This window comes from Echeneis naucrates, chromosome 6, assembly GCF_900963305.1.
Source record: "Echeneis naucrates chromosome 6, fEcheNa1.1, whole genome shotgun sequence".
Lineage (NCBI taxonomy): Eukaryota > Metazoa > Chordata > Actinopteri > Carangiformes > Echeneidae > Echeneis > Echeneis naucrates.
Genome location: NC_042516.1, coordinates 4494028 through 4511494, shown reverse-complemented (window position 1 = coordinate 4511494; position 17467 = coordinate 4494028). Strand labels below are relative to the sequence as shown.

The 17467-nt window shown below is 40.5% G+C and overlaps 1 protein-coding gene across 8 annotated transcripts in view; it reads left to right on the top strand.

Annotated features, from left to right (window-relative positions):
* ubr5 (ubiquitin protein ligase E3 component n-recognin 5) overlaps nucleotides 1-17266 on the top strand; it is a 31020-nt gene extending 13754 nt beyond the window's left edge. Inside the window, exons 24-57 of one of the 8 annotated variants that reach the window (XM_029503646.1) lie at nucleotides 30-153; nucleotides 267-364; nucleotides 688-845; nucleotides 1019-1110; nucleotides 1234-1380; nucleotides 1592-1710; nucleotides 1866-1992; nucleotides 2116-2245; nucleotides 2405-2565; nucleotides 2686-2925; nucleotides 3156-3279; nucleotides 3530-3641; nucleotides 3730-3861; nucleotides 4856-5113; nucleotides 5196-5464; nucleotides 5854-6065; nucleotides 6374-6607; nucleotides 6769-6842; nucleotides 7047-7219; nucleotides 7715-7864; nucleotides 8243-8460; nucleotides 9122-9242; nucleotides 10527-10899; nucleotides 11054-11141; nucleotides 11514-11658; nucleotides 11834-11964; nucleotides 13415-13475; nucleotides 14572-14753; nucleotides 14922-15006; nucleotides 15122-15277; nucleotides 15630-15743; nucleotides 15869-16013; nucleotides 16138-16223; nucleotides 16514-17266. In XM_029503646.1, the coding sequence (XP_029359506.1) occupies nucleotides 30-153; nucleotides 267-364; nucleotides 688-845; nucleotides 1019-1110; nucleotides 1234-1380; nucleotides 1592-1710; nucleotides 1866-1992; nucleotides 2116-2245; nucleotides 2405-2565; nucleotides 2686-2925; nucleotides 3156-3279; nucleotides 3530-3641; nucleotides 3730-3861; nucleotides 4856-5113; nucleotides 5196-5464; nucleotides 5854-6065; nucleotides 6374-6607; nucleotides 6769-6842; nucleotides 7047-7219; nucleotides 7715-7864; nucleotides 8243-8460; nucleotides 9122-9242; nucleotides 10527-10899; nucleotides 11054-11141; nucleotides 11514-11658; nucleotides 11834-11964; nucleotides 13415-13475; nucleotides 14572-14753; nucleotides 14922-15006; nucleotides 15122-15277; nucleotides 15630-15743; nucleotides 15869-16013; nucleotides 16138-16223; nucleotides 16514-16726 (5252 nt within the window). In that variant the 3' untranslated portion in view covers nucleotides 16727-17266. Of the gene's footprint in view, nucleotides 1-29; nucleotides 154-266; nucleotides 377-687; nucleotides 846-1018; nucleotides 1111-1233; nucleotides 1381-1591; nucleotides 1711-1865; nucleotides 1993-2115; nucleotides 2246-2404; nucleotides 2566-2685; nucleotides 2926-3155; nucleotides 3280-3529; nucleotides 3642-3729; nucleotides 3862-4855; nucleotides 5114-5195; nucleotides 5465-5853; nucleotides 6066-6373; nucleotides 6608-6768; nucleotides 6843-7046; nucleotides 7220-7714; nucleotides 7865-8242; nucleotides 8461-9121; nucleotides 9243-10526; nucleotides 10900-11053; nucleotides 11142-11513; nucleotides 11659-11833; nucleotides 11965-13414; nucleotides 13476-14571; nucleotides 14754-14921; nucleotides 15007-15121; nucleotides 15278-15629; nucleotides 15744-15868; nucleotides 16014-16137; nucleotides 16224-16513 lie in introns of all 8 variants that reach the window. The other 7 variants (XM_029503648.1, XM_029503647.1, XM_029503645.1 and 4 more) reach the window with 7 other exon arrangements.
* Nucleotides 17267-17467: the final 201 nt, after the last annotated feature.

The window sequence follows — 17467 nt, the reverse complement described above, 5'->3', positions numbered from 1 at the left end:
CTCATGAATTGTGTTTTCCATATGATCAGGGCCGTCCACTGAGCCATCTGTGGTTGAATCTAAAGACAGGAAGGCGAATGCTCACCTTATCCTCAAGCTTATGTGTGACAGTGTTGTTCTGAGGCCACACCTACGGGAGCTGCTCTCTGCAAAGTATGATTATTTATTTCTGCAATATTTATTCAAATTCTGCTTGTTAATGTACATTAGATTCTACTGATCTGTCCAAATTGCTCTTGTACATTGTTGTTGTGGATATCCAACAGGGATGCCCGTGGAATGACCCCGTTCATGCTTGCGGTCAGTGGGAGAGCTTACCCAGCAGCCATAACTGTTCTGGAGGCTGCACAGAAAATGGCAAAGGGTAAATTGATAGGTCATCTTTCTTCATACAGATGTAAGATCGGCTGGTATTTGAAGGGAGGCTGTTCTAAAATGCCTTGTTTTGTTTACTCATAGTCGGGGCATGTCTTTTGATGTGGGAAGAGACAAACAGCTGCCTACCATGTGAATAAGATCAGAGAAAGTAACAGTAATAGTAAAGTAGTAGTTTTTATGAATTTGGTGTAATTTTGATTTCTGGTTTGTTAATAGCTGTAGTTATGTGAATCACGACCTTTATGCTGACCTGCCAACAGCTAACTATCATGTTGTAATTCAGAGTCCTCTCCTCTCCTCTGAGCACAGTGGGTGATCCAGGCATTGCAGAGAAGGAGGATGCTGATGCTGTATTCATGGAAATGATTTGCCCCTTGGGGACCAATCCAGATGATTCCCCCCTATATGTTCTTTGCTGTAATGACACCTGCAGTTTCACTTGGACTGGTGCTGAACACATTAACCAGGTCAGCCTTAGTTTATCATAACACATCTTCACACTGCAGAGTGCAGTGTAAAATGCACTTCTTTGCTTAAGTTAACAGATGTGGAGACTCTTTTTGATGACAGTTTAGTTTGTGAAGTTTATCAGTATGTGATGCTTCCTTAAAAGTTTACACTGACATGACCTTTTATTTAGGATATCTTTGAGTGTCGAACGTGTGGTCTGCTGGAATCCCTCTGCTGCTGTACTGAATGTGCGAGGGTGTGTCATAAAGGACATGACTGCAAGTAAGTTCTAGTTTTGAGTGTGACTATGTCATCTTTGTTAAAGTTTCAGTCCTTCTTACTGGTGCTTTTCATTACCTCCATTTAAACAAGGTTGCATTTCTAATCATAAATATGTTTTCCCAGGTTGAAGAGGACCTCTCCCACAGCATACTGTGACTGTTGGGAAAAATGCAAGTGTAAAACACTTATTGCTGGCCAGAAGGCTGCTCGTCTTGATCTGCTGTACAGGTTACTCACAGCCACCAACCTGGTCACAACACCCAACAGCAGGTAAGATCCCTGGGCTATCATATCAGCTTCACATAGCATGGTAGCATGCTGTCTTTTGAGCTTTATATTTGGCATGTAACTGAAGATTTTAGGCCAAATCACTCTAGCTGCACATCTCTACTGTATAACAGAAGTTGATAGTTCATATTTTGCAGGGTATGTTTGGCTATTTGAATATTTTAACATTTTTAACTGATATTTCCATCTGCAGGGGGGAGCATATTTTATTGTTCCTTGTACAGACTGTAGCCAGGCAGAGTGTGGAGCACTGTCAATACAGACCACCACGCATCAGAGAAGACCGGAACCGAAAGGCAGCTAATGCAGAAGGTTAGTTCACCATCATTTTTTAATTTCATCCCAAATGTGAAGCATCCTCTTGGGATAATCTAATAGTTATGACGGAAGTCAGGGCTGTGTCTTTCTAAAAGAGTGTCTCTAGAAGGCATTGGTTTGGAAACATTCTTCTCTTTTGCTGTTTGCAGACTCTGATATGCCAGATCATGATCTAGAGCCTCCACGCTTTGCTCAGCTGGCCCTGGAGAGGGTTCTGCAGGACTGGAATGCCCTTAAGTCTATGATCATGTTTGGTTCTCAGGAGAATAAAGATCCGTGAGTAACAGTATCAGTAGTTTGTCTAGAAATGTGTTTGTAGGGAGCTTGCTTCTAACTGTGTGGTACAGATTAGCTGTGTGTAACAAAGTATTTAGAATTTTGTATTTTTGTCTTTGATAGACTCAGTGCCAGCAGCAGAATTGCCCACCTCCTGCCTGAAGAACAGGTCTACCTAAACCAGCAGAGTGGCACTATTCGCCTTGACTGTTTCACCCACTGCCTGATTGTCAAGTGTGCTCCTGACATCACTGTAAGAGCCTTTTTTTCAGACTTTGTTTCTCTCTTGCACAGGAAGCTAAATAAAATCGCTGTTGGGATTATTTATTCACATCACACCTAAATTCTCCCTGTTGTCTATGCTGTTATCTCACTTTTGTGCTTCGGTGGTGTTTTTGTTCTCTTGCATTAGTTTATAGACACTTTACTGGGAACACTGGTGAAGGAGCTGCAGAACAAGTACACTCCTGGCCGAAGGGAGGAGGCAGTCAATGTTACCAGGAGGTTCCTTCGCTCTGTAGCTCGGGTGTTTGTCATCCTCAGTGTTGAGATGGCTTCTTCCAAAAAGAAAAAGTAAGAACATATAACATGAAGATTTTCAAGTAGAGGTTTGGATAAAGTCTCCTTCTAATTTTAATGAGTTATCGTTAATCCATTTGAGTCAAGTGATTTCTCTGCATTTCTTTCACATAGCAACTTCATCCCTCAGCCCATTGGGAAATGTCGGCGAGTTTTTCAGGCTCTCTTACCATATGCTGTGGAGGAGCTATGTAACGTAGCGGAGTCACTCATTGTTCCAGTGCGAATGGGCATCGCAAGACCCACAGCTCCTTTCACTTTAGCCAGCACTAGCATTGATGCTGTTCAGGGTAGTGAGGAGCTCTTCTCTGTCGAACCTCTGCCTCCAAGACCCTCACCTGACCAGTCCAGCAGGTTGGTTTGTTTAAGTTCCTAAATTTTCCTTCCAGGTTGAGATTTATCCTTAAATTATGGAGAATAGTTGCTTTGAATGTGTGAGTTGGTAAGAGCTCTTGTAAATGTTTTTCAGTAAAGAAATGATTTGAGCAAGAAGAAAGTAAGAGTAAAGTATATGCCAGATTTTTCTTTAACATCTTTAATTTTCACTAGAATTAAAGACTGGACTTATGCTTCATATTTTCCAGCTCCAGTCAGACAGCTGCATCTTATATCATCAGGAACCCCCAGCCTCGACGCAGCAGCCAGTCTCAGCCTGTCAGAGGGAGAGATGAGGAGCAGGATGACATTGTATCTGCAGATGTGGAAGAGGTGGGGAGCCTCATTATAAAATCATTAAGCCCCTAATGGAACTTTGTATGCAAGGGAGTCAGTACATTAGTTAGTGAAATGGTTTCTGTGTATGTGGAGTGCCACCAAGAACTTGGCTTATTCAATTTCCAGATTAGTTTGATGAATGTTCTAATGTTATATTTAGTTAAGTCCTAATTACAATACAATTTTAGATCACATCTGTATTCTATTTTATTTGAAAGTTTACGGAACTGATTATTTTATTCAGGTGGAAGTTGTAGAAGGAGTAGCAGGAGAGGAAGACCATCATGACGATCAAGAAGAACAAGGAGAAGAAAATGCTGAGGCAGAAGGACAGCATGATGAACATGATGAGGATGGTAAGATACTCAAGTTCATTTAGCTAAAGAAAAATCTTCAAAATTTAAAACCAACAGTGAGTGGAGCATCACTGTCATCTCTTATTAGGAAGTGACATGGAACTTGATCTGCTGGCAGCAGCTGAGACAGAGAGTGACAGTGAAAGTAACCACAGCAACCAGGATAATGCCAGTGGCCGCAGGAGTGTTGTCACAGCCGCAACTGCTGGCTCCGAAGCAGGTTGGTCATCCTTGTTTTTAATCTTTTTGGTTTAGATTTAATTTTAGACGTTCATTCAAATCCTTCATATAACATTCTCCTCAGTTTTGAAGTACTGATCCTGTGTTGAGTTTTTTGGAAATGCGGCCATCTACCTTAGGCTTGAACTGAAGTCTTTCCAAATATTTTTAAGGCTCCAAATGCTTACCGAGTAGTGTTGCTGCACTGTGGTGTATTTTTTCCATGAGTTACTGACTAATTCAGTTCCTCCAGAGTCACTGGTGCTTAACAGGCATTTTGGATTGTGGGGATTTATGTTTGGAGAGCTAATGATATAGCAGAAAAAAATGGTCACTGGCTGAATACCCAATGTATTTCATTTGCAGGCAGTAGGGTGTCCTTGGCATTTCCTATTTTTGGTATGAGCTCCTCTTTACTTCAATGCATATACAGATGTCAGGGCAAGAATGAATTTGCAAAGTGCACAGTTTCCTGCTGAAAGTTCCTTCAGTTTGTCCCCTTCTCACATTTCACTGTTACCATGTAAATTTTGTTATTTATTTTTAACTAACATTGTCCCTCATCACAAGTTTAGTTTTTTATCCCAATAACAAACTAATCAACTTGTAGCCTTTCCAAATGGTGTGGATGTTTTTCTCCTTGGTCATCTAAAACGTGTAGTTCCTACTAATGTTTCATGTTCTCATAGAATATTCAGTGTCATTGAATTATTGTTTTTCTGTCCCTCTAATGAAATATTCAGTAATGGAGAAGATTGAACCATATGTTATTTAGCATACGAACAACCGAGAGCACATGTTCTTTTGATCCAAAGCCTTTACACCATCATATCAGTGTTGTGTGGACTTGTAGTGGTGTGTCTCACTAACCTGCACTTGCACTGATGTGAAAGACAAGAGAGAGGGGTGAGGCGAAAGCTCAAGTCCATAAACTCGCCTCTGTTGTCCCGTCCATCCATCCCCCCACCCCCCTCCTCTCTTCCCTCCTCTCTAAGGTGCCAGCAGTGTCCCTGCCTTCTTTTCAGAAGACGACTCCCAATCCAACGACTCCAGTGACTCTGACAGCAGCAGTAGTCAGAGCGACGATGTCGACCAGGAAACCTTCCTTTTGGATGAACCACTGGAAAGAACAACAAGCGCCTCACATGCAAACAGTGCAGCCCAGGCTCCTCGTTCCATGCAGTGGGCTGTAAGAAACACACCCAGCCAGAGGGCCACTGGTAGCGCCCCCTCCAGCTCTTCCACACCAGCTGGTCAGTAAAGCTTTGTCTTGCTCTGGTTTTTTATTTGAAATATTTATCTGGTATATTAACCCATTATAATTTTTCTACACAGCAAGCTCCACAGGCCTGATATATATTGACCCAACCAACCTCCGTCGGTCTAGTGCAATCAGCTCCAGCGCTGCAGCAGCGGCAGCGGCACTTGAGGCCAGCAACTCCAGCAGTTATCTGACATCTGCCAGTAGCCTGGCCCGAGCCTACAGCATTGTCATTAGGCAGATCTCAGACCTCATGAGTCTAATTCCCAAGTACAATCATCTTGTCTACTCACAGTACCCTGCTGCTGTTAAGCTCACCTACCAGGATGCAGTCAACCTGCAGGTAAGACATAATGCTATCATGTGGTTAACAAAATGGCAAAATGCTGGTTTAAAATGTACATTTATTTTTATTATTTTACAGTTAAAAGATGACCAGTAAATGAAGATGTGCTATTTTTTTTGGACTTGAAGAAAAACTAACCTTGTAATGGCTAAAAAGGGAATATTCTTTGTTGATATTTGATGGAACAAAAATGCGAAGAAATGCTCTTTGATCATTCTGAACAGGCTGGTCATAAAAAAGTGACCTGAAATGACATAATTATACTACTACACTAAGAATATTTATTGTTATCCATGCCATTTGCCAGTGAATAGCAATGAGTGTCTGATCATTGTCATCTGTTAATAGAAATTCAATGAATTGAAAAAGATAAATGTTACACTCAGAACTATGTTGAGGAAAAGCTGATTCCCACCTGGAACTGGATGGTGTCTATCATGGATTCCACTGAAGCACAGTTGCGATATGGCTCAGCCCTGTCATCAGCTGGAGACCCCGGACATCCCAGTCATCCACTCCACGCCTCTCAGCACTCAGCCCGTAGGGAACGGATGACAGCTAGAGAAGAGGCCAGCCTCCGCACCCTGGAGGGACGCAGGTAAAAGAAATGTCTTGTTAGGTTTTTTTTTTTTCACACAACTTTCCTTAATCAGTTGACTGTTTTTGCTTAAGGGATCAAGTTCTGAGGTTTTGTATCGCTACATTTTTTATGTTAACAGCATTAATTGTTGTTCATTTAATAGTCTATAAGAAAGTTAGTGATGTCATAGTCAAACTTCATTTCTTGACTCCCTGGGAGCTGTGGAAATCATGCCAAAAGTTAACTTCAAACTGCCCAGAAGACATTTTACGATTAATACACAATATATTAATGTATTATCTCTGCGGGTTCTGTTTCTATTTCAGAAGAGCAGCGACTCTGCTGACAGCGCGCCAAGGCATGATGTCAGCACGAGGCGATTTTCTGAACTACGCCTTATCATTGATGCGTTCTCACAACGATGAGCATTCTGATGTACTTCCCGTTCTGGATGTATGCTCACTGAAGCATGTGGCCTACGTCTTCCAGGCTCTCATCTACTGGATTAAGGCCATGAACCAGCAGACCACACTGGATACCCCACAGATAGATCGAAAGAGGTAAATGGAGGAAAATGTAACTTTTTTGCAAGGGCTTACACCTTATCGACTGGGGGTTTCTGAAAATGAAGTCTAATAGAGTATTTAATTAAATATTGTTTCCAATTTAAAACAATGTGTGTTGTTTTTTTTTTTTAACACTATGTCACCCGTATTTGTAGGAATCGAGAGATCCTGGAACTGGGTTTGGACAACGAAGACTCAGAACATGAGAATGATGAAGACACTAATCAAAGTGAGAGTAATAACTTAATACGCTTAACAAAATGCATGAAATAAGTGGGGGAAATCAAATGTATTTTTAAAGGCATCTTAAAACAACCATAGAAGTTAGATGTGGAAATATAGTATGTACAAAGTACAAATACTATGTTGCGTAAGAATCAACCTATTCCACTGTTCTTCAACTCAAAGTTGCTTTGTTTCTGCTTTACTACAGGTTCTACTCTGCAGGACAAGGATGAAGACTCGGTGCCGGCTGAAACTGGTCAGAACCACCCCTTCTTCCGTCGCTCTGATTCTATGACCTTCCTGGGTTGCATCCCCCCCAATCCCTTTGATGTTCCCCTGGCTGAGGCAATTCCACTAGCAGACCAGCCGCACCTACTGCAGGTTAGACTTGGCCTTTCTATATTGTTCACACAGTCCTTGCTTAAAAAAAAAAACAACAAAAACACTGTGGAAAGGTTATGAGCGTCATAAGTTATGTGCTGCTTGGCTTGAAGGTGACCCTACTGAATTGGGTATTGTTGGCCCATCACGAATGAAAGATTTTTGTCAGTCTGTCCCACGGCATGTCTATGACATTTCCATGTCAGTTGACCAAAGATGTACGAAATACATGGAAACACAAGCCTCATTGTGTGTATTGCTATGCCCTATTTGAGTTTTTAGTTTCTTTCTGTCACCATAGAGAATCAAAAGATTTTGTTTCTTGTGTGGAGAGGATAGTTGCTCCTGGCTGGAAAAATACAAGCATAGATGTGGCTTGACAGGCATGAGACCAACATACTAGTCAAAGGGAATATTCTCTAGGCTGATATTACTGAAAGGAAGATATTATGTACTGACCAGTCTGAACCCTCAATGTTGATACTTCTCTCACAGCCTAATGCCAGGAAGGAGGATCTGTTTGGTCGTCCCTCTCAGGGCTTATACTCCTCTTCCTACATGGCAACCAAAGGCCTGGCTGAGGCAAGCATGGACAGGAACTGCCTGGAGGTAAACATGGGCTCCTCTCTACCCTCCCCCTCTCAGGTATACCACCCCTCTTCACTGGCACTGACTGACACTCTGGCAGCTGTGTACTAATATCCATGCATAATAAGAACAACTGAAAAGTTGACGTCACTACACTTCTATTAATATCAGTCTACGAAAACTACCCAAAATTTACTATCTTCTATTTATTGTTTCCAACTTGTTGGGGCATAGGAAATAATGGATAGAAAATAGTAAGGCAAATATTGGATAGTGTCTTTGCTTGCTGTCAAATAAGTATGGATATTGGAACATAGCCTGCGTTCTGTGTCCCATTTCCATGTTTCCATTCTTTCATCATCACGCTGTCATTATCTCAAGACACACACATTTTAGAATTACTGATTTAGGCTACTCTGAACCCCACTAAAACAGATCCTGCCCACTAAGATGTCTTACTCAGCCAACCTGAAGAATGTGATGAGTATGGAAACTGGTCAGCGGAACACAGAAAACCAGTCACTGGCAGAGCAAGAGCTGGAGGCTTCAAAACCAGGCCCTTCTCCCCATGACCTTGCTGCCCAGCTGAAGAGCAGTCTGCTTGCTGAAATTGGCCTCACTGAGAGTGATGGACCACCACTGCCATCTTTCAGGTAAACATACCTGTCCATACTTAACCTGAAAAGTCAATGTCAAATGACTATGAATGACTACTGACAAAAGCTGTAAATGTGTGTGCAGCTGTTAGCCAAAAGCAGCTCATCTACTCTGCAGTAGGCTGGTGGAATACAATACTACCAATTAGTAACAATGATTATGTTTTAAGATGCAGAATTTAGCTAATGGCAAAGATGACAGTTGTCTATGTTGCTTTGACCACTGCAACTTATCTGACCGAGTCACAGAGCTTACATGTGTGCTTCATTCTCATTTTACCAGAAAATTTCCAAACTAAACAGTTTAGAGACGGTAAACATTACAGAAGTGACATGTTTTTTATGAATCCTATAAAGTGTTTCATCTATGCCTGCTAAGATCTTAAAATAACTTTCAGATTTGGTGCTATATACAAAACATTTATTTGAATGTACCCCCACGCCTCGATGAAGTTGTCTTGGAAATTGTCCTCCAAGATGAATAAATGTAAATAAAAAATTGCAGTGAAATACACAACTCTGCACACTGACAGATATTGGATAATAAATATATTTTGTAACCATACCCTCAAGACAGCCTGAAAAATATCTTCAATATGTTAAAATATTGTTATAACACATTATTGCTTTTATTGAGGGTTGTGTGTCCTCTCTCCAGACCTCACTGTAGTTTCATGGGGATGATGATCTCACATGACATGCTGCTGGGCCGCTGGCGTCTGTCTCTGGAGCTCTTTGGTCGTGTCTTCATGGAGGATGTGGGCGCAGAGCCTGGATCAGTATGTGTTTATGTAAAAATAGCAACTGTCTTATCTCTGCTTTTATGCCCATAAATATTTGAGGTGCAGAAAAATAACTTAAAAAATTATCATTATGAACTTATTTACATACAAAATTTTTAGTTCATGTTAATATCAGTGTCAGTCCATGCATTTCACACCTAAGCTTTCATTGATGTCTTACACAGTCCTAACTGAATTTATCCACTTCTTAATACCATCATCACAACACCATGGCTCTAGAAACCATTAGAGCATTATAATCAATACACCTTCATTAACAAATAAGAGTGGTTAGAACGTGGCACTCTGAAATGTTTGATTCTGATTGGTCAGTTGCCAAAATTCTGCACTGGTTATTTCTGGACAGATGACCACTGCAAAATAATAATCGCAGCATCATTGCTACGGAACCTAGGGCATAGCAACCACAGCAAGGTGAGCGGTGATCAAGACAAACCCTTTTCCTGGCAGGGGCAGGCTAGTTAGCAGGGGAGTTGGGTGATTTCTCCTCACACTATCCAGTTTTTCTTGAAAGGTCCATCTTAAAAATGGACTAGAAAGTACATCTGCAACGAGATCTTTCTTCTCCTCCCTTAGCCATTGGAGGTAAACCGCAACCCCCCCCCCCACCCCCCCAAAAAAAAAAAAAAAAAAAAAAAAAAAAGTCGTGTGATCTACAAGAATTCAATGTCGCATGTTACCAGATTCAGTTTTGTTAATATGACTTAAAGTCAGAGAGGCAGAGCTATGCAAAGTAACTTACTTGCATTAAGTTTAGTGTGCTGCCTGCTAGAGTCGCCAACTTGAAATGTGATTGGTTATAGCAACTGTATGTTAGCTGAAGTGTGTGTGTGTTCTTTTGTCTTAATGTGTCCAAGATAGAAACACCTGATTCAAATTCTTTATGTTTACACATACCTGGCAATTAAATCTGATTCTGATATGATTTGGATGAAAGCACTAACATAAACATACAAAACTGGATGCTGCGCAACCAAGAGGAAAGCTATGAATCGAAGAGAATAGGCTATGGGGAACGATTTAATACACATTTTAATACATATGTTTAGGCCAGCAGAGAAGACCTTGCTGGCCCTGACAGTCCACCACTGGTTAATATTTTTTTGGCACAGGCATGCAAACCAAACATCAGTCTTTTCCTTGTCGAGAAACTTTTTATTTCTTTGATGTTGCTATAAAACATTTAGCATTGTGAAACTTTAACAGCAGTGTTTTAGCAGATGATGAAGCTCAGAATAATGTATCCATCTTTTAACTCAGATCCTCACAGAACTTGGTGGCTTTGAGGTAAAAGAATCTAAGTTCCGTCGAGAAATGGAGAAGCTGAGGAACCTGCAGTCCCGGGACTTGGCCCTGGAGGTGGATCGGGATCGAGATCAGCTAATACAGCAGACCATGCGTCAGCTTAATACGCACTTTGGTAGGCGCTGCACAACCACACCTATGGCTGTACACCGGGTGAAGGTCACCTTTAAGGACGAGCCAGGCGAAGGCAGTGGTGTGGCCCGCAGTTTCTACACGGCCATCGCACTCGCCCTTCTTTCCAACGATAAGCTGCCCAACCTGGACTGTGTTCAGAGTGTCAGCAAGGGCATGCAGGCCAGCAGTACGTGTCACCACGATTACAATTCAAGTATGACAATATATAGAAACTATACTGCTTTATGGAACTTGATTTCATTGTTACATTCAGTTATGCTGAATGCAGTTATGAGTGAAAAAGTAGTTTACATGATAAACCTGACACTGAAAAGTTTAATTGCTTTGTTTGATGGTGATTCGTGTAGATCTAATGCAGCGTTTGAGGAACAGAGATCGAGAAAGAGAGAGAAGAAGTGGAGGGCTTCGAGCAGGATCTCGGAGGGACAGAGACAGGTAAGCTTCAGCTTTTATGCTTTATTCATTTATTGATTCATCTTCTACTGCTCATAGTATCTCTGTAACTTATTCTACCGTTTCTGGATCGTGAGGGTTGCTGGAGCCAATCCCAGCTCACATTGGGGCGAGGGCAAGGTACACCCTGGACAGGTCGCCAGTCCAATGCAGGGCCAACATACACAGACAGACAACCACTCACACTCAGACCCACGGGCAATTTAAAATTACCAGTTACCTGAACATGCATGTCTTTGGATGGTGGGAGGAAACCAGAATACCCAGAAGAAACCCATGCAGGCATAGCGCTTTTATAATAAACCAAAATAGCCAGTACTGTGTGAGGCAAACCTGTACATTTATCTTGTACAGGGACTCAAGGAGGCAGCTGTCCATAGACACAAGACCTTTCAGGCCTTCATCAGAAGGCAACCCCAGTGATGAACCCGACCCTCTGCCCGCACACAGACAAGCCCTGGGGGAGAGGCTCTACCCACGTGTTCATGCAATGCAACCGGTAAAAAAAGAAAAGAAAAATGCAGCTGCTGAAGCTCTGTTTTCCCAAAGTGAATTTTTTTTTTAATGGCCAAATTTTCGTGAGACTTGATTTGCACTTTGACAGGTTCTGTTGAGTGCTTGGATTTAGAATATTTCCTTGAATGACCTGTGACCAACTATGTTTTTCTCCCTAGGCATTTGCCAGTAAAATCACAGGCATGTTGCTGGAGCTATCTCCTGCACAACTGCTACTGCTACTGGCCAGTGAGGATTCTCTCAGAGCCAGAGTTGAGGAGGCCATGGAGCTTCTCATTGCACATGGAAGGTGAAATAACCCGATATATCACACAGCCTCAGATAATGAAATACACCAGTTGCTATTAGTTATTTTTTTTTTATAGTGAAATGCTTAAATTATTTACCGGTAAACTGTAAGTGTCAAAAATTTTGGAACTGGCATCAAGCATGAGGAATATTAAGTTACATTCTCACACCAGGAAATTTCCCCAGGAATCTTTTCAGGAACTGTGGTACAGGGATAAAAAATAAGTTCTTGGGTGATTAATTTACCCCTCCAAAAGTCCACCCTCAGTGGATATTGCTTTTTTTTTTTTAAGATTTATTTTTATGTCCTTTACTTGCTTTATTTTGTAGGACAACTTGAAGAGCAACAGGAAATGGGGCAAAGAGTGGTCAATGTCATTAGGGAAATTACACCAGCGTTAGCAAAGTGGGCGCTACCACTGGTGGAGCTTTTCAGTGGCCTGGTAACTTTGATGTGCAGTCTGCTGTGCTGAACATTTCAGATTGGTCGAGTACACCCAGCTTTTTTCCTGCTGCCATGGTTATTCTTTATGACTATAAAACAGTTACAAGGCTGCTTTGTAGAAAAATATTTTTTGAGATTTCTAAAATAAGGTTGTGATTTGATGAGAGTAAAATATAATATATGAGTATGAAGTTGTAATTTTAGCCAAAAAAGTTGTAATAGAAAATGAAAAAATAAAGGACAATATATTACATTACCATCAGCAGTTTTATTTATTTAAAAAAGAAAAAGAAGAACCTGCATCAGAAGTAAGCATACAGTACAGTCAGCCTCCTTGGTCACTGCTAAATGTTGAACTGCCACGCAGTCACGTCTAGCAAATCCCCTTAAAGTCCTGGTACTCACGATAATATGGGGCTGATGCATTTCCTTACTTGTGAAGCCTTTATGCAAGTACAATATAACAAAGTGCTTTGTAGCCCTCATTTTCAAGCTCATCTGATATCCTTCAAGAATTAACCACTAGAATTAGGAGTTTATTCTCATAATTTATCTTTTGTCTTGTAAAATTTGCTTTATTTATTGTGATATCATGTCTTTAATCAATACCATGACTGTATTCTCACAAATCGCTAACTTCATTCGTCTTCCTTCAGTGTGGTCCTAATACTCTGACTTAAATCTGCAGCTCTGTGCTCATGGCTTTAACATCATACTTTTGTTTCTCTGATCAAAATTTTTAGCTTGAAGTTGCAAAATGAGAAGAAAACATTTGAACTGACAACAAGATGTCTACTTTGCCCAGCTTAATAATATTTAGGAATATTGTTGCTGTGTGGCCTTGGTTTTCTTCTTATTGCCACCCACCGGACTAGGAGTTTACTTTGTTTTTCCATGTCATCAAACTAACAGTTCGTGGTAATTTTGGTCAGAATGCAGCTTTACAGTTAACAAAGAACATAAGTTAAGGAAAAACTAATTTCTCCTCTGTCTGTTGTCTTCCCAGGGAAAACGGTGCTGACAGTATATTGGATCTGGGTCTCCTGGAGACTCCGGAGAAAACACAAGTAAATGAAATAGCTCTCTGTTTTTCTTTCCCAGGGTGTGGAGCTATTTCTCTCCTTCATCTGGAGTGGTTTAATGAATTCAAGCTAACACACCTCTAACAAAGTGGTTCTGTTTATTCTCTTCTAGTTAACTTGCTTTGGGGTTCTAATTTGTGTTTAAAAAACTTTTGGATTGATTTGTTATTCATGGATGAAGTTTTCTTGAGCTCCCACAAATAATATTGATTGGCTGAGGGCTGATCATAAGTTTGCACTCACAGAGGAGGTAGCTGCAGCATGCACTCGGGCAGTTAATTGATGAAAATAAGTCTCATCATATTGTTGTTCCTGCCTTTTACTGGTGTTCGATGTTGCCTCCACACCTTGGTCATTGTTAAAGTTGTATACTAGCAGTGAATATGATTTGGACTATAAGTGATGTTGATGTATGCTTACTTTAAGTACTCCCCATCTACATTCATGAAAACTTTTACCTGTTACCTGATTAGCCTGGTTAAAAAAAAAAAAAGAAAAGAGAAACACCCACATTTTTAACTCATACACTCTCAATAGACTAATTACTGCAGATTTAACAAGATTTATTCTTCCGGCTCTCATTTAAATCTTAAATTAACAAAATATCCTTCTTTCTCACACAATTTGAAATCAGACGTGTGTGTTTTACTGCCTAAATAAAGTAGTATAATTGTGATAAGTTATGCAAATCACTACAGGTTGTAGTAAGTTTCTGACTGATCTGCATGCAAGTGAAGGAGCAACTTATTTCTGATTACTTGTTTGTTGAAGGGAATCGCTGTAAATCTATGATCCATCTAACTGTCAAGTTTTGACTTAAAGACTTTTTGCCCACACAAAAACTTCAAACAAATATTCAAACCTGCTTTGAAGAACCCCCAAAAAAATCTTGTACCAAATTGTTAGCTTTCTCATTTTGAGAACTTGTGTATCAATGTAAGAAGAATTGGGCCCTGGCCTAGTTTGACATGCATACTCATTTTCTTAACCAGATGTGTTAAATCACTGCAAATGCTGATGCACATCACAGCCCTGCCATATTTGACACAGCCCCTCCTTTCTCCTTCTCATATGGTTGTAGCAGCAGGAGAGCCGTAAGCGTCATGGTTCAACCCGCAGCGTGGTGGACATGGAGCTGGATGACCCAGATGATGGTGACGACAATGCCCCCCTCTTCTACCAACCTGGCAAACGAGGCTTCTACTCCCCACGACCTGGCAAGAATACAGAGGCCAGACTCAACTGCTTTCGTAACATTGGCAGGTAATGAGCTGTTGTTGTGTTCAGTCACATGTGGCCATCACATTCACAAAAATAAAAGAAGACAAAGATTTAAGATCACAATCTTCAGAAATGGACAAATTAGATTAATATATTAAAGCTTGAGAGGATTATGAGAAAGAATGTCAAAGTATTTTATTCTCTATCCAGAATACTGGGGTTGTGTCTGCTGCAGAATGAGCTCTGTCCCATCACGTTGAACAGACATGTCATCAAAGTGCTCCTTGGGAGGAAGGTAAAAGCATATCATTTTTCACAGTACTTTTTTTTTCTTCAGTTGGACTGTATTCTGTTACATTTGTTGTTTATTAGTTTGATGTTGCTAAATGTTCTTCTGCTTGTTAATGTAGGTGAACTGGCATGACTTTGCCTTTTTTGACCCAGTCATGTATGAAAGCCTGCGGCAGCTGATCCGTCATTCACAAGCTGGTGAAGCAGATGCAGTATTTGCTGCCATGGACTTGGCCTTTGCCATTGACCTCTGCAAAGAGGAAGGGGCTGGGCAGGTAACAGAATTTACTGTTATTGTATCACTAATTATAGATTTTTTTTGCAGTAAGTGTCAGCAAAGTCAAACTATGCCTTTGTTGTTCAGACTAAAGATAAGACTGGATTGGGTTGTGTTGCTAAAAGCACTGGTGAGAGTAGAGCAGTTATGATTTTAAATGTTAAAATTTTAATTTTTAAAACTATTATCTAGCACAAATCTACAGGGAGAAAGAATATAGGTAGTTTTTTCACCTTCAAATTTTATCTACAAATGTTTATTCTGAGAATATCCCAATGCAAAAATGTGTACATAAATAAATATGTGAACTAAACTATGTTGGTGATTGATACTTGGCTCTTGTTGTTCAGGTGGAGCTTCTGTCAGGTGGAGTTAACATGCCAGTAACTCCCCTAAACGTGTATGAATATGTGAGGAAATATGCTGAACACAGAATGCTGGTAGTGGCTGAGCAACCTCTCCATGTAAGTGAAAAACAAAACAAACAAAAAAAATCCTTAAATTCTCTGTGTTTGACAAAGCATTTGTCTGTTAAAAAAATGCAGTTTCTAAAGGGTGCCTAAACTCTGAATCTGTCTTGTTCTGTCAGGCAATGAGGAAAGGATTGCTGGACGTCCTTCCTAAGAATGCCCTGGAGGACCTGACGGCTGAGGACTTCAGGCTGCTGGTCAATGGCTGCGGAGAAGTCAATGTTCAGATGCTCATCAGCTTCACCTCCTTCAATGATGAATCTGGTGTGTCTCCTCACTTGTCTCCTTTGTAGCTGTCCATTTAACGCTCTTTTGTGCTTCCTAAGATTATTTTTTTATTTTTTTTGTGATACCCTAAGTGATCCAAGATGTATTCTTAATCCAACAGGGGAGAATGCAGAGAAACTACTGCAGTTTAAACGTTGGTTTTGGTCCATAGTGGAGAAGATGAGCATGACTGAGAGGCAAGATCTGGTAAATATGTTTTTAGTTTTTTTTTGTTGTTGTGGTGGTGTATATATATTGATCAGTTGGCAAATTAAAGAAAAAAAACACACACACTGCTAAAGACTGGGTGCCAAAGTTATTTTTATGTGGTGAAATAAACTCAAAGTTAAATGGTTGGATACTAAGACATGGTGACATGAATGTGAGAAGGAGCATGGTCTTGCAAAAAGTCTGTATTTTTTGAACATTACAAAAAAATATTCTAAAATCGGATACTGCCGTGACTGATATAATGAATTATTGCTCTCCCCTATCAGGTGTACTTCTGGACATCCAGTCCATCTCTTCCAGCCAGCGAGGAAGGGTTCCAGCCAATGCCCTCCATCACCATCCGGCCTCCAGATGACCAGCACCTCCCCACAGCCAATACTTGCATTTCACGTCTCTACGTGCCACTCTATTCTTCAAAACAGATACTCAAACAGAAACTCCTGCTAGCCATTAAGACCAAGAATTTTGGTTTTGTGTAGAGGTTTGACAGAAGAGTTTAAAAAAGAAAAAAAAAACATGTTTACTGTTGTGTAATATTTACCTAGCTCCATTTTGTAGATTTATTTTTTGTCTATACAATTTTATGAAATTCGACATACTGTCGCTATCTCCCCAGGCGGTAATATTTGTTTGTGTTGTGAACACAAACAGCTTGTTATTTTTATTTCAGTTTTTATTGCTTTCTTTCTTTTGTGTTGATGAAGAAGAGGTATACAGTCCAGAACATTCCTGCATTGGCACTGTAAAATGTAAAGCCCACAGCTCTGCTCTATTGGCTTAAACCTTTGCTTCCCAGGAATTTGGTTTGACAGAAAGCTGTCTGCCGAAACCCAGCCAAAGATGACAGCAGTAGAAGTATTTAAAATAAGAAAAGAAGACACACTGTGATTATAAGTTTTTTCCTTCCCTAGAAAAGTACTATCACTGACAGTTCACTGCTGCCTTTGTGGAAAGTCCTTTTTTTCTTGTACAGGGGGAGTAGGGAATTTCAAAATAAACTTGGATGCAAATAAAATGTGCAGACTTTGTCTTTGTTCTCCTTAAATTAGCTTGTGCAAAGGGTGCACTCCATGGCTTTATGTGTATATAATATAATCATTGAATATCTAGTTAATCTCACTTAGCAGCTTGTACAAACCAGTTTTGCCCAGTATATCTAAACGCAGTTCAATCTGTCAGGTCATGTCGATGGCTGAAAGTCTGTTAAAAGATTTAATCTC